This window comes from Ursus americanus, chromosome 23 (genome assembly GCF_024610735.1).
Source record: "Ursus americanus isolate L20-20 chromosome 23, mUrsAme1.1.p, whole genome shotgun sequence".
Lineage (NCBI taxonomy): Eukaryota > Metazoa > Chordata > Mammalia > Carnivora > Ursidae > Ursus > Ursus americanus.
Window position 1 is genome coordinate 33428464 of NC_142149.1, and position 13904 is coordinate 33442367.

At 60.3% G+C, this 13904-nt stretch overlaps 1 protein-coding gene across 17 annotated transcripts in view; it reads right to left on the bottom strand.

Moving 5' to 3' along the window:
• Positions 1 to 6167: 6167 nt before the first annotated feature.
• The window catches only part of BCAS3 (BCAS3 microtubule associated cell migration factor), a 579161-nt gene continuing 571424 nt past the window's right edge, over positions 6168 to 13904 (bottom strand). For 8 of the 17 annotated variants that reach the window (XM_087854571.1, XM_087854572.1, XM_087854569.1 and 5 more), the window contains one exon: positions 6168 to 6977. In XM_087854571.1, the coding sequence (XP_087710697.1) occupies positions 6829 to 6977 (149 nt within the window). In that variant the 3' untranslated portion in view covers positions 6168 to 6828. Of the gene's footprint in view, positions 6978 to 7476; positions 7563 to 10372; positions 10464 to 13904 lie in introns of all 17 variants that reach the window. The other 9 variants (XM_087854575.1, XM_087854573.1, XM_087854566.1 and 6 more) reach the window with 2 other exon arrangements.

Consider the following 13904-nt stretch of genomic DNA (forward strand, 5'->3'; position numbering starts at 1 on the left):
CTCTCCCCCACGTTCTTAGAATTTGGTTCCGTCTCTCCGAAGCGTACGCCGCCCAAGTTCAGTAGTTCGGAGTAACGAGTGTGGGGGTCGGAGTGTCTGAGCGCACCTGTGGTTGAATCCACCCCCGCCCCCAGTCTTCGTTCTTCGGCAGCCCCACTATTTCCCCCCGCCCCGTGGTGTGTGTGTGTGTGTGTGTGTGTGTGTGTGTGTGTGTGTGTTACGCCCAGTACGGTGGTGCCCACTGTGCATGGCGCGAGCGGCAACTTAAGGAGTGCGCCCAGAGAGTGAAGCGGCCACACACCTGCCTAGAATTGGGCTCAGGCGCTGACACTCAGACTGATTCCTGGTGGTCGCGTTATAAAGGACAAGAAGGACCGCATACTACATATGGGTGACACTCCTGCCCGCACAGCCTATATAAGTGCGGGTGAGTTCGGCCGGCGCGGGCCCTGTGCCCGCCTGGTAGGCGCGTACAGCCCACATCCAACAGTGACCCAGGCAACACTGCCCATCCACTGCGCACACCCAGTCACAGGGCACCTTGTCGCTGAACACTTGGACCCGGCATGTAAACCCAAGATGGCTTGGAGCAGTGCGGATTAGGGACCGGCCGGAGCGGTTTGGCCTCCGCGACCTTTTTTCTACTTTTCCAAGCCAGTCCCGGAGCCCTCGAAGCTCCCTCACCGGGCTCTCAAAGGAGCGCCGCCCCCACAGGCTTTCTCTTCACGACCCTGCTCGTGGCTGGGTCGCTCCTCTCTTAGTGCCTCCTCTCTGTCCAGAACGAATCTGCGACTCCGCGCTGCGCAGTCTACGCAGATGGGGCAGGATCCGTTGCAGCTTTGCACAGGCAAAGTCCTGCCGGCTCCATTTAGGCGGGATATGGCCCCTCAGGGAGGAACGTGTGTGGGCAGGTTTGTGCAGTCGGTAAGGTGACCAGATAATAGGGCAGCGTTCCTTAGCCAGGAATCCGGGGACGGCCCCGGGAATCCGTGAATACATTTGCAAAGTCGTGCGTGTACATGTACTTTCGTACTCGTAAGAATGTGTGTACACCCAGCTGTGTGCAACTTGGACATTTTCCTGGGAAAGGTCCGTAGCTGGTCCAGGGGTCCAAGGCCCGGAGAGTTCGAAACACGCTGGCTTGGGTTGTTTGCCGAAGAACCCCGGCGACGGTGCATGGCTGCATTTGGGGACCACGATCCCACCTGGCCACAGCCACCGGGTCACCGACGTGCCCTCCCGCGGCTACAGCTACAGGCTCCTTCCGGCCAGGCCCCGGTCGTAGACCCTGCCTTTCCGTCCCGCAACCAACCCGAGGTCCTGCTACAGGCGCTCTCAAGATTCTGAATCTACCCCCCAGCCAAACTCTCCAGCGGGGAATATCCTTGGCTCCTCGAAAACCCGCTCGGGGGAGGCCCAGGAGGCCTTGGAGCGGCGCCTTGAGGCTCCCAAGCTCCTGCTCGGCCCCTCCCCCACCTGGGTCTACCCCACTTCCCCTTCCCGGGATCAGGCGCCTCTAGGGGGGGTCCCCGGGGCTGAGAGTTCGTGTCTCTTTAAGAGGCCCCGGGGGGCGCCTCGCAAGCCGCCCGGGGCTGGAGGGGGGAGGGCACGGGCGGGGGCGGCTGGCGCCAGGCGGCCGAGGCTCCACAACAAAGCTCCGGCCCCTGTCACTTCGCATCGGCCGGGCCCCGCAGACGGGCGGGGGACGCGCGCTCAGCTGCCCCTCCCTCTCCCAGACAGTCCTGGGCCCGGGCGTCGCACGGGCGCGGGCCTCCCGGCCTCCCGCGGGTGGTTGCTCGCCCTCGGTGCGCTCCGCGCTTCCCGCAACAAGGAAATCGGGAGGGGGAGGCCTGGGCCGGGTGGGGCCTTGGTCCCGAGCCCGGCTGGGCCGCCCGTCCGTCCTTGGCCCCGAAGCATGTCGCGGGGTCAAGGGCCACTGTTGGGACCTTCCCCGTCTTGGGCCTCGCCGGTGTCTTTGCTCTGTGTGACTGGGCGTGGATCTGCGTGCGCCCGCGTGGATGGCTTGGGGATATATGGTCGGGTGGCAGAGGGGACGGGCGTCGGGTAACGGGGCGCTGTCGTGAGACGAGTGCTAAGGATAGGATTGTACCCGAGCTAAGCTCAGGTGACGTGTGTGGCCTAAGCGTGTGGCCGGCGGTGGAAGTGCCACTGGGCGCCTGTCCCCATCTTGGCGCGTTGTGTGTGTATGTGTGTGTGGTGGTGCTGGTGGTGACGGTGGGGCGGGGGAAGACACAGAGTTGCTTCCCATCCCCGCTTCCCGGCCGGACCCGCGCCTCCCGGAGTCTTGGCGCCAGCCAGCCCCGTTTAGCTGCCGGGCCCGGCTCCCCCGCGGTCCCGGGTCTGGCTGGGGTGGGGGCCGCGGCCTCGATGACCCCGGCCCGCAGCGGCCCGGCCTGTCCCGTCCACTTAGACAAATTGCGGCTGACAGGCGCGCAGTCTCTCTGGAGTCGCCGCCCGCCCGACGCCTCCCTCCCGACCCAATTACCCCGCGCAGGGTCGGGCCAAGTGGCTGGGATGGGGTGGAGGGCGTGGGGAGAGCGGGAGGCGCGACCTCTTCCCGGCCCGCGTCGTGGCCCCGGCCTTGCTCCAGGAAAGGCGGCGGGGCCACTTTTTCCGGTTAGGTCCCGGGAAGCGCCTGGGCAGACGCGGCCTGTGTGGCCCAGTCCCCAGTCTTCTAGGTTAATGCTAAGACGAGGCCCCTCCTGGGCGCTCAGGTTCCGGACTTACCGGCCTTTGAAGGGGGTCGCTTCACACCCGAGGGCTAGGGCGAGGGCGAGGTGCGTGGGCGAGGGTGCGTTCCCTCCGGCCTTTGGGCGACTTCCCCAGAGTTTTGGGGACCCTATAACCCTGGGAGCTCCAGACTATTAGCTGTTCTGGAGTCTCGGTCCGCGGGTGGCCGCCGTCCGCTTGGGAGCAGGGCTCGGCCAAAGTGAAGTGTACGTCTGTGAATCTGCGAGTGCGCGTGGACGTGCACAGTTGTGAAATGATGGGTGTGGGTGCTTGGGATCACGGCGGTGCGAGCAGGCAATGCTGCTGTGGGGTTTGAAAGAGGGGGCAAATCGCTTAAAGACCCCCAAGACCAGCCCACCTGCGAGAGAGGGGCGGGGCTGGCCTGGCCTGCGAGCGCTCCTCAGGATCTGGATTCGCTTTCCCAAACGCTTTTGCAGGGAGCAGGCCGGGATTTCTTGGCGCAGCGTCGTGGGGCGGGAGGGCAGCACCCCACAATCAGGGTTCCAGCTGGGTCGTACCTTCCCTCTCTTACCCGAGGTAGAGCTACCTGGCCTGTCTGGTCAGCCTCCGGGCCTCAAACCAACCTTTTGCCTTTTTAATGGGTAACTTCCTCTTTGCTTCAGCCTGGTTGCCCCTCTTACCAGGACGCGCACATCTCCCCGTTTTACAGATGAGGACCCTGAAGCCCAGGGGTGCAGTAATCTACCCAAGGCCACGCAGCTACCAGTGGCAGAGCTGGGATGGGACTTTGGGGCCCTAAAAGAGAGCAAGGCTGCATCCACTCCTTAGCAGCTGATGTCACTGCTGTCCTGATAGCTACCCCGACTTACACAGCAGGGCAACAGTGAGACTTCAGCCGCCACCCCCCGCCCCAAGGCTGGGCTTTTGTTTTGAATACAAGACAGACAAGATGCTCTCTCCCTTTGCCCATTAGAGTTTCTGGCTCTAGGTCTGCAGGAGGGGGCTGCCTTTCCAAGTTACACAGGGACAAGAAGCAGCTTCAAGCATCAGTCAGGGGCTGGGGCTGGAAGCTCTTAGGGGTACGGGATGGAGATGAGTGGGATCAGAGTCTTGGATTATGTGGGGGCGCGGGACAGGGCGGTCAGCACAGAACCCAGCCCTCCAAGGGAATGGGCCGGGGCGTAGGAGGCAGCGAGGAACAGACAGAGGTCAGACTAGCTGTGTGACTTTGTAACCTTGGGCAAGGCCTGGGCCCCCTCTGGGGCTCAGGCTTCTCGTCTGCAAAATCAAGACCCAGCAGTACTCTAGTTTAGAAATTCTCTGATCTGTGTGCAAGTCAGAAAAATCAGCCCTTGAGAAACCATTTCCTACCCCAGACTGGCAGCTGCCTGCTCTGGCCTCTGCCTGCTTCCAGAGCCCACACTACTTGTGCGCTGGATTTGCCTTGGGACCACTGGGCCTTTTCTCAAATCAATCCCAGACAGTGCCCTCCCTCCTTGAGCTGCCACCCCAGCTCCCGTCAGCCTCCTCACAGACCATGAAGATATTTTTTCCTCCATCAAATTGAGAGAAAGTCCATGGTAATTTGCCCTCTGAGCAGGTAGCACTGTGAGAATCAGGGAGATCACATGGCTTCCTCAAGGTCACCGGGTCAGGCCACAATTAGATGCATGTTCTGATGGCCTGGTAGGTGATGGCATCATGGAGGTCTGCTGGGCTGCTGGGGGTTGAGGTGGAGATTGCCCTTGGTGTTATCTCTAGAGGATAGGAGGCTGGCTGCTCTGGGGCCAGTGGGCAGTAAGGTCCCCCACCCAGGGGCCCAGATCTCACTTCCAGCTGATTACAGGCTGTGGCAGGGTCCATAACCTCCCCAATTAGCCAGGGGCCAAGCCCAAGGGCTCTCTGATAACCCGAGCTCTGTGGCAGCCGCCATGGGGCCAGCTTATCTGGCCTTTCTTATCCTCCCCCTTCCCCCACATACTCAAAGACTTGCCCTGGCTGTGAGCAGATGAATAACCAGATTGTCCTGCAAGCTCAGCCGGCAAGTCCAGCCCTACACCCACAACTTTCCCTGACTGGAGGAGGCCACAGATGTTTTGCACCCCCTGGAGGGAAAGGGCTGAGCCAGGGAGGACTCCTGACTCTAAGCTGCCAGCCAGTTCCCTGCATGGTTGGAGAGCGCTCCCGGCTCTCCATCTTTGCCCCATCCATGCACCCACATGGATTCAGGGGCCTCACCTTTCCTAGAGCTCTGGACCCATCCCCAGGGAGCCAGGCCACGGGCAGGTTGAACAAGCTGCCTGGCGACACCCCTCTCCCTGGCTCTTTTGGACTGAAACACTGCTGTGGCTGGGGGTTGGGGCTGTGCCAGGCACATCAAGGTCTCTGATTCAGCCGAAATGGGGGAAAAGCTGCCACTAATCTGGCAGCCCCCCCCCCCCCCCGTGGCCGTGCCCAGACCTCATGTTCCCAGCATGCCTCTCTACGGCCTGTGATTCCTCACTGCAGTTGCCGGTCCCCAGACAGGAGGGACTGGCTTCAGCCACCCTATCTACGTAAGGCCGTCTGCGCAGCCTGCAGAGCCCACGGAGTCAGGTCCCGCTTCTCCCAATATGCGCAGCTGACCGGGTGGCGGGAACTGAAGACGATATCTCTTCTCAGGTGTCATGGGGTGCACGTGAAGGGGGCACAGGCCCCAGGAGCTACTCCGGCTCCAGCTGGACGGCTGCACGGGAATCCCTGCTTGTGAACTCAAGTCTTCCAAGATTGTTGCATTAAACTTTACCCCCAAACCACACCTGGCTCCGTGGGTTTCCTTCAATCCTCCCAGGCCTCTCCCGGTTCTCAGGGAAGAGGGGGAACTGGGGCTGGCATTAGTCTCCTTCCTGCTCAGCACCCCTTTTTGCTCCTCCTGTTCCTGTCTCCTTCCTTTCACTTCAGGTCCAGAATTGGGAAGGAATGGGGGAACAAAATCAGGAGCCTGTCATCCGGGGTTCCAGCCAGGATTCATGGGACCTACCTGCACCTCACCATCCTTCCACCTTCTGAGTTTGAAAAGAGAAGCAATTACAAGGGGCCTGCCCCAAAGATAAGGGTAGCATCTTCATGAGGCTCTCCTTCCCCCAGCAACAATCTACCCCTCTCCTGGCACATATCAAGGCCCTCACTGGCCCTGACTACTGCAGCCGGGGTGGGCGTGGGGGGGCTCCTGGCCTCTGTGGGGTCTCTAGAACTCACTGGCTCTGGTACCCGGCAACAAGTTTGGAGAATGAATTTAAATCAGGCCCTACCCAAATTGCAGAGCAAACATTCTCCTTCTCCTTCCTACCCCCTCACTGACCCTCCAACCAGTGGCTCGTATCAAGGCAGGGGGTGCTGGGAACGGGGACACATGGTCAGGTCCACAGGACTCTGCTCGGTGCTTGGAGAGGACCCTGACCCCAGCAACGCAGGGATGGACACCAACTGTAGCGTGATTTATTGGACAAGACGTGCACTTTTGGACAGGGCCTTAGTGGCCACGGTTTCCTTCACTGGACAGTACAGGACCAGGGTAAAAGGGCTTACAGACAAGAAAGACAAATCCTTCCCATGAGCCAAGGGGAAAGGAAAGAGGAAGGGGGGGGCTTCTCCTTCCTTCCTCCTTCCCTAATACTCTGGGCCTCAGTTTACCTCACGCCAGAGGGAGGTTGGCCAAGGGAAACTGGGCAGTGCATCTCATAGCCACGAGTGGGCTGGGGCTGTCTGCTCAGGGTCAAAATGCCCAGCCGGGCCATCCACTCTCTCCCCTTCCAGGCCCCCCCGTGGGGATGGTTAGAAAATACAAAAGCGGATCCAATGCAGAACATCATGTGCCGACGGAGGAGGGGACGGAGCTTCTGCAGAGTGTCCTTCAGCCACAGCCCCGCGGATGGGGGACAGAGGTCAGAGTGCGCCAAGGTGCTTGGGAGAAGGGGCTCTTCTCCATCCAGGGAGGGTGGGTGGCTGTTGTCACTAAGCTTGGGGAAGGTGGTTGGTGGAAGAGAGCAGAGACTGAAGGGTAGGGCCAAGAGGGGGGCTTCTCCCCCTCCCTCCAGCAGGCGAGTGGGCTGGCCAGTCAGAAGCAGGCTGCTGGTACTACGGGAAGCCGGTAGGGAAGAGGCTGAGGGGCTGACTCTCATTGGTGGGCAACGGAGATCGGTAGCCATCGAAGTTTCTTGGGATGCTGCCGCTGGTAGAACCGGAGCTGTTACTCAGAGTCTCGATGCTTCCCTCTCGCTGTAGTTCTGCAAGACAGAGGAGAGGACCAGGCCTGGTCAGAGTGGGGTCTGGGGGGGGGGGGCACACCCTGGGCCGGGCTGTCTGCCTGGAGGCACCTTCCATGGGGGGGATCCCCACCTGCTCCCCAGAGGGGCCAAGCAGCAGCTCCGGTCACAGGGAGTTCAGCCGAAGGAGGGAGAAGCTCCCTTGGCTGGCAGAGTCCAGTTTAGGCCACAGTCTTTCCCTCGTTGTGGGAACCCCGTTAGGCCAGAAGTCTGGCCGCCCCGCTGATTTGTCCGGACCACACTGCCATACCTGGGACACGTGCCCACACCTGCACACATACTCACGCTCAGCCAGCATGCTCCCCGATTCCGGAAATGGCTCCGGTCCTGGATGCACAGGTCAGGCAGGAGAGCAGCCAGAACACGGCAAGGACTGCAGCTTCCCTGCCTGATCTGTCCCTACCTCTCCTCCCTGGCCCTGCTTGCTCCCCAGAGCTTCCACCCTGGCTTAGCAACTCACTTGCTCACTCATTCTGACCCATACAGTCTGCCTGCTGGCCAGGCCGCCGCTCATCTCTGGCACCTCCTGGAAAGTGTCCTGTTTCCCTGCAGAAGGGAATGCCTGGTTGGAGAGGGGCCTACTCCGACGGAGAGAAGGTCCCTGCTTGTCTGCAGTGCCTTTTTCCCTTTTTTAGCCCCCACATGTCCTGGGGGCCCCTCAGAATGCAGTTGCCCTGGGAAGCAGGTGGGGAGGCTCCCCCTGCCCCCTGCCACCCCTTCCCTGGCCCTGCCACAGCCATGCTGCCATCTTGGACACAGCAACTGGCTCTCATTCCATTGTGGGCGCCTTAACTGCCCCCCTCCAACCCCTAATCTCTTGACCTAAGATGGGTACTGGGGCAGGTGTGTTGGGAATAGACTTCCTTGCATCCTGAATACAAGGAAGAAGGAATGACTTCTTGGCTTTTTGTGAGTGGTTAGTTCCTATCCCCTTTCAAGTCCCTCAGAGCAGGCTCTGAGATGTGGGCACACACATCCCCAGGGAAGACTCTGGGAGCCTACCCCAAGCCAAGATGTGATGATCTGCGATTTCTCCTCCTCCAAAGTACGCTTTCCTGGGACTGAGAGGGTCTTGCCTGTCCCCCCTCAGGAGCTCAGGACCTCAAAGCAGTCACTTGAAACAGCAAAGTGTGCTTGAATGTTACACTTGTCTGGTCTGGCTTGAGACCTTTATCTCCAGCCTGCGCCCGCTGCCAGGCCCCCGCCACCATACACATGCAGCACAGCTAGCTTTGATTAGGGAGAGTCACGGCCTTCACTCTTGGTCTGGCCATCGGCAGCCAGCCAGGAACTAACCACTGACTCCCACTCCCTAGAGGCCACCCCCACCGCACAGAAGCTGGCCAGCTGCGGCAGCCACAGAATGGGCTGCAAGAGGCTGTGCTGCCCTCCTTCAGAGCCCGCGCCTGGACCCAGGAGTGAGGGGCCCTCAGGCTGCACCAGCCACGTCTGGAACCTCGACACTGGAACCTCCCAGCGGATAGGGGCCTGTGGACGGGGGCTGTGGACACAGGCTGTGGGCCTCATTACGAGCCCAATCTCCAAGAGGCACTGGCTTCCCTGTTGGGCCAGAGATCCTGGGATACGTCAAGAGTTACCCAGATACGGACAGAAAACAAGGCAGGTGGTCACTGCATAAGCTCTGTCTTCCCTGCTCGTTCTCTGGTCTCACCCTGATTTGGGAGTACAGACCCCTGTCCCAAGAGAGGGAGAAGATGGGAAGGCAAAGAACAGACCCTGGGATTTCCACATGGAATTGTCAGACTCCAAGAAAACTTCCTTCGTTCCCTTCTTTGCCCACAAGCAAGCCAAGGAGTAAGTGGGGGATCCCGGAGGCCCCGTTTGATTTCCGAGACCCTTGCCCTCATGCACTGCCATCCTGGCACTAGGGGGCGCTGACAGCAGGGCCAGGAGGGCAGGAGAGAGGCGCACAGGCAGGAGCAAGGAAAGCAGGGGCTTCCTCAGGATCTGGACACCAGGCCCAAGCAAGAAAGCCCCAGATGAAGGAGCAGGAAAGGCCACTAGAGTGGGGAAGGCTGGCCCCTTTCCAGAGCTGGGGGACAGGCCCAGAGTTCTTGATGCAGAGTGCCGACACACCCACGCTGCCAAGGAAGTGGAGGAGACTGGAGCCCAGGACTAAGCGCGGCACCCCCGCTGCCCCTCGGCACAGGCCCAGGGCAACCCCCTCAGCAGCCTCAGGGGCCCCACTCCGTGAGTCTGAGTGGACGCACCTCATCCCATCATGTGACAGCGCAGGGACAGTTGCCAAAGGAACTTAGGAATTTGCTGCTCTTGGGGGCCAGGTATGGCCTGACCGGCCTGGCTCCTATTTTCCTTTCACCAATCAGGCCTGGGGTAAGATGGGAGTGGGCAGGCTTTTCCCTCCCCCAGCCCCCCAGCCCAGGTGGCCCCACCCTGCAGAATCGATATCCCCCAGGCTCTTCCCTCCTCTCCCACTGCCGCGGACAGCTTAGGCCTGTGCTTCCCACCTCGATGATTTCAAGAACTCCCTACCAGTCTCCCGACCTCCAGCAGCACCCCCCTCCAACCCACCACACCAAACCGCAGTGGCTCGTCCGTCTACGACAGAAACCTCATCTTGCTTTTCCTCTGCTTAAAAACCTTCATCGCTCGAGTCCTCAGCATCAGGTCTAAAGTCAGCACAACAAAATGGCCTTTCATGACCTGCCCCCTGAGACCCCCACCTCCCTAATGGCACCTCTTATTGGATCTGAAGAACCAAAGTAATGAACTTACACAGTTTTGGGGTCTCTCCAGGCTGCTTCAGGCCCCCAGGCCTATGCTTATGCCATTCCCTTCCACTGAAAAGCCCTTCCCAGGCTCCCCGGGCCCCCAGAACACCTACTCGTCTTCCAAAGGTTAGCACAGGTGTCCACTCCTCTGTGAGCCTGTCCTGTGGCCCTGGCAGCGCTGGCCAGGCCCCCCTGGGCACTGTACTCACTCCTGCCCCAGCCCCTTTAACACTCTGCACCATCTGTTCACGGCCCCCCTCGGGGGCCGCTTCTGGGCCTTATCTCCGTATCCCTAGTGCCGACCACAGGGCCTGGAAAATAGCTGGTGCTCAAAAGACACTTCCTGAGTGAATGTTGTGGTAAGGAGAGGCGGGAGCTGCTTCTTCAGTGCAGACTATCAGTAAGAGAACCAGGGGCCTGGCTGGACCCGGGCCCTTTTCTATATGCCTTCTGTCAACCCCCTTTTCTCTTCTCACTGAGACAGAACGATGAGTGTGTGCAGAAGAGGAAGTGGAGGAGGGGTGCACACAGGTTCCCCCCCTTCGAGTCACCCCGGCCGCCCAGCCCTAGGAGCAAGCGGCAAATGGAAATGGGTGGCCTTACCTTCCTCCATCCCGAACACCTGCTTTGTTACTGTTGGGTTGCTCACGGACGCTGGGCTGTTGGCATTGTTTTTTTTTTCCTTTTTTTTTCCCTTTTGAAAAGAAAAGCATTGAGGAATCTTTTTGGAAAAGATATGGACAACGATTGAGAAGTACACTGATCTCTGCAAGCAGGTGGAGAGGTAGTAAGGAGGTGTGGGGTGTCACGCTGGGAGGAGGGCAGGCTGGCGGCGAAATCCTGCAGTCAAGGACGGTGACATGCATGTGTAGGGGGGTGGGGGCCAACTCGTCCAGAGTGTTCCAGAGATGGAACTGTTGCGACGGAGCTGAGAGCCCCTCCGGCGTGGGGGTGGGGAGACAGGAGCTGCACTCGGAGCAGGAGGGCAGCTGCGGGAAGGGGAGAGAAGGGTGCTGGCAGGCACCCCATGCGGGCAGACTGCTAGGAGAGGGAGAGGAGACAGTGGCAGGCTGCAAAGTTTTGGGGGACACCTCCAGACCTTTGGACTCAGGGGCCCAGCTTCTGGGCTGCTGCCCTCCTCCCCCATTCCCGAGCCCCCAGGTCTGGGCAGCTCTCCTACAGCCGAGGTGGGCTTGTGGGGAGAGTCCAGCAGCTACCTGCCAGGGCCATGGGAGAGAGCTGGGGTCTCTGTGCAGGGGTGGCTGGGAAAACACACCCCGCAGCCTCTCTACTTGGAAGAATGCAGATTCTGCTAAAGGAGGTTGCTCCCTAGGCCTCAAAGCACGGTAGGGGATGAGGCGTAGTTCCCGGCCAACGGCTGGGCTCAGAGAGAAGATAACTTATTGTGCCTCACATCCTCCAGTGATTCTGCACCTGGGAGTCGGGTGCTCGTCTCCCCCTCTTGCAGATAGCAAAACTGAGGAAGAGTAGGAGGCCACCAGCACTGGGTATGCAGTCCCTCGGAGAGGGAACTGGGGCGGGTGCAGGCCCCGGGATGGAGACGTTGGCCACTCCAGTCATCGCTGACTGGCCCCCAGTGCTCCCTGCTGGCTGTGTCCACCCATTCCCGACTGCTTCTCATTGGGAAAGGGGCCTGCCCCCCACAGATGCCCCGCGATGCCATGGCCGGGGTGGGCAAGCCACGGGTGGGGGGACAACTACAAGGAAGGCGCCGAGGCTCTCATGAGTGAAGGAAAGAGAATGCTCAATCCTCAGGTTGGCCCCACTCCCCATGGAGTCTGGCAATATTTAAAGGTGTCAGAGGGGGCAGGGAGGTGGCTGCCCTTGTTAGGGAGAAGCAGCTCCGGCTTGTAGGCGAAGGGAAAAGTCACGGTTAAGTCTATGCCAGGAGGCGGGAGCATGGCTGGCTGCAATGCGGCCCCACCCGGGCTGGGCCGTGCAAAATGAGGGGGTCTCCCTGCGGGAGTTCACTCCCTCACCCCACAGCTGGATACTGCAGCCCCTCTGCAAAGGCAGGGGCAGTGGAGACTGGCTCCTGGGAGCTATGGGCAGGGATGCACCGGAGGTAGGGGGGGAGAGGACGAGACAGAGATGGCATCTGGGCGCCGGGCACGAGGACACCCCCTCTGTGGCCTTTGCCCCTGGAGTGCTGGTCCCCAAGCCTGCTTCATCCTTGAGGTTTTCCCTGGGGTTGTCCTCTCCCCTGGATACAGCCCCTTCCCTCCCTTGAGGCTGCCCCACACTGGCAAGACAGAGACTTCTAGGGACAGACTGGATGGAAGCCTCTTTTCACTCATGAGTCACTTTACTAAGTGCCATGGTCTTGGCTCCCCCCATTCCCTAGGAAACGCTGGGGACACAGGTACTAGGTGAGCCTTGGAGAGAGCGGGGGAAGCCCAGGTGGGCAGGGGACCCCAGTAGGAGGTCGAGTGAAGTCCTACTTTGGGCTTGAGCGTCTCCAGGCCTCTTCCAGGCCAGATGGCAGTGGGGCAGCCGGCTAATCAGAGACCCCGAGGGAAGCCCCTTTGGCTTCTGGGGGGTGGGGAGGCCATTGTGGAGAGCCCAAGGCTCAGGACTCAGAGGGAGGCCTGTTTCTGGGATCCAGCGGCATCAGTGAAGGCAGTGCTGTGAGTGTGATTGGGAAGAGGGTGCCTGGGACGGTGGTTCAGCCTCCAGGCAGCCCTGGCACTTCCTCCACCGCCAAAGCAGCGGCATCTACCGGCGGCCCCTCTGCGTGCTCAGCGGTCAGCCCTGTTCTGTGCACTTAGAGCCTCACGGTGCTGCTCGTTAAAGGAATTAGCAGAGCACCTTTATGGGGCCCTGGCTGCAGCCACACACCCCAGCCCTAAACTAGCCACCCAAGCGGCTGGGGGGAGCAGGATTAGACCCCAGGGCAGAGTCTGAACCCTGCACCCACAGCCCTCTTCTGGCAGTGGGAAGGAAGAATGCTCCCCGCCCCCATCGCCACCCCGCCCCCCCATCCCAACGCCTCAAGGGCCTGAGAAGAGGAGAGGAGCAGTGTCTGCCCAGAGTGAGAGCACAGGCTCCAGCCTGCTGCCACGTGGAAGACTCCGGGCAAGTTAGTCAACATCTCCTGTGCCTCAGGTTCCTGGGCACGAGGATAACAATGTTTGCTTCCTAGTGTGGTTGTAGGAATTAAATTAAATAATGTAATGCATGTGGAGCGCATCACAAAGTGCTCAGAACTTCCAGCCAGCAAACGGGAGCTGCTACTGTTGTTGCAGTTGTGTTAGTGATTGTGACCACCCACAGGGTCCTCCGGGTCCCTCTCCGGCTTCCCTCTCCAGCAGGTGCCTTTGCCAAACAGGCCCCTATCAGCTCGCCTGCCACGGGAGCTTGGGAAGGGTTCTCTCTTTTTAATCAAGAAATGGCCCGCTGAGGAAGATGGCAGATACGTGTTTACAGCTTTTTATTTCCCTCCTTGCCTCTTTGTAAATACCCTTTTCCAAGATGGAAAATAAATTTCCAACCCTGTTGACATGCATTGATTTTTCCCTCCTGCATCTGCCTTCCCCATCAGCAGGGCCTGTGGTGAAGCCCCTTGCCTGGGTTGCGCTCAGCGGTACCCCAGGGGAGTGGGTGGCCCCAGAACACAGAGCAGCCAGCCAAACTGCCCCATCCTGCCCACTGCCTGGCTCAGCGGACGTTTGCAAACAGAAATAGTTCCCATCCCCTTTTCGGCTGGGGAGGGAGGTTGGGGTGGGTGGGCGGGGGTGGGGGTGGCCTCTGACTAGGAGGTGAGAGATTTTCCGAACTTCTCTGGGTGGGATACACGGAGAGGAGACCAGGGGATCATGGGACTGCTGCCAAGTTCAGCAGATGGATCCAACTCGGGTCTGCCCCAAGCAGTCCACTTGGTCAGCCAGGGCCCTAATGGGTCCTGCCGCCTGGGACCAACCAAGCAAACTGGGGCTGAGAGAGAAGGGTGAAGCAGGTGGGGGCTTGAACGCGTCCTGTGGGGCTGAGCAGGACCGTCAACCTCCTAATGCTGGGATCCCGAGAGACGGCCCAGATGCCCACCAGGAGGCTGCTTGCCTTACACCAGTCCTAGGCCTGGAAACCACTGCTCACTCTAGAGTGAGGCAGAGACACA